The sequence below is a fragment of the Pundamilia nyererei genome, unplaced genomic scaffold (assembly GCF_000239375.1).
Source record: "Pundamilia nyererei isolate P.nyererei 1_Seehausen unplaced genomic scaffold, PunNye1.0 scaffold02147, whole genome shotgun sequence".
NCBI classification, from domain to species: domain Eukaryota; kingdom Metazoa; phylum Chordata; class Actinopteri; order Cichliformes; family Cichlidae; genus Pundamilia; species Pundamilia nyererei.
The window spans coordinates 3,437-4,838 of NW_005189548.1; the positions used below are offsets into that span (position 1 = coordinate 3,437).

Below are 1,402 nucleotides of genomic sequence, written 5' to 3' on the forward strand. Positions count from 1 at the left end.
GCAAGCAAAGGATGCAGGAAAACCAGCACTGCTCAGCAATGCCGCAGTTATTCTGAACATTCTGGATGAAAATGACAACCCTCCAGTCATTGTGGTCCCTCAGCTGTGTAACTTCACTGCAGATGTGCCTGCTTCAAAATTTACAGAGGCTGGACACTTAATAACTGTGGTTAGGGCAACTGATAGAGATACAGGAGTCAATGCTGAGCTCATTTGCTCTATAGTCAGTGGCAACGAAGAAGGATTCTTCTTGATTGAGCCAAGAACATGTGAGATTCATGCCAACGCTAGTCTGGATAATGTCCCCCATGACCATGCAGAGCTGACTGTTGTGGTCAGAGATCAAGGAAGTGAGAGTCTCAGTGCTAAGGCCGTTCTGAAAATCACTTTCCATGAGACCATTGAGAACCACGGGTCAGTAACGGACCAAGGAGAGCCTTCACTTGATGTATCTGTGATTATCATCAACTCCTTGAGAGCCATCTGCATCGCACTCATGTTTATCATGGGGGTGTTTGCTTCTCGCTGGACACCAGGCACTCCTATAGCTGCCGGGTAGCAGAATCCACCCACCAGCACCACCCAAAGAAGCCCTCACAACAAATACACACACACACACACACACACACACACACACACACACACACACACACACACACACACACACACACACAGTGATTTTCCAATAAATGAAATCCCAGAGATCATCCATATTGTTGTTTTTCTGGATTTGAGGAAATTGGTGATGATAAATAATAATAAGCCACTAATATGTAATTTTTTTTAAAAGAAAACTTTTATGGTTCAGAAAAAGGTAAATAAAAACAAAATATAAAAAGTTACTTGTAGTTTATCCAAGAGAAGCACAGTTTCAAGGCAGTTAGCAGCCAAAATGATAAACTCCATGTGACCTTTCCTGGAAGTGAAATATGATACTTTACGCTCATTCACCTCAGCTGACAAACTCAACGGCAGAAAGGTTTTTGTATCAGTGTGTTTCAGTGTGGGAGGATCCGATGAGCAGTCCAACAGCTATCTCATCTTTGGCTCTGGAACAAAGCTCTATGTAACAGGTAAGGCTTAAAATGTATTTCACCTACTTGATTTTACTGTTTTTGTTTGTTTGTTACTTAAAAGTTTATATTCTGTGCCTTTAAATGTTTTAAATGTTTGTAAAATAGTTTTAAAAAAAGCAGTGCACTTAGTCTAACTTTAAAACTACAATCTAAAAGCTGTCAGAAATGTATTTAAGCTTTTTTATGTTGTGTGCTTTCCATCTTAAAACCCTGCAGACATTTAAAGAAGTGTAAGAAATAATTTAGTAACTTGTTCTCTGGTCTCAAACAGCTCCGCTCTAATGAGACGTAAGACTCTGCTATATATTTATCTATATATTATTGAG

General features: G+C 39.7%; 1 protein-coding gene across 1 annotated transcript in view; it reads left to right on the plus strand.

Annotated features, from left to right (window-relative positions):
* Positions 1–5: 5 nt before the first annotated feature.
* LOC102209358 (protocadherin beta-7-like) overlaps positions 6–1,402 on the plus strand; it is a gene marked incomplete at its 5' end in the record, with an annotated part of 3,384 nt that continues 1,987 nt past the window's right edge. Inside the window, 2 exons of the mRNA XM_005755615.1 lie at positions 6–536; positions 957–1,073. Of these exons, the coding sequence (XP_005755672.1) occupies positions 6–536; positions 957–1,073 (648 nt within the window). The remainder of the gene's footprint in view (positions 537–956; positions 1,074–1,402) is intronic.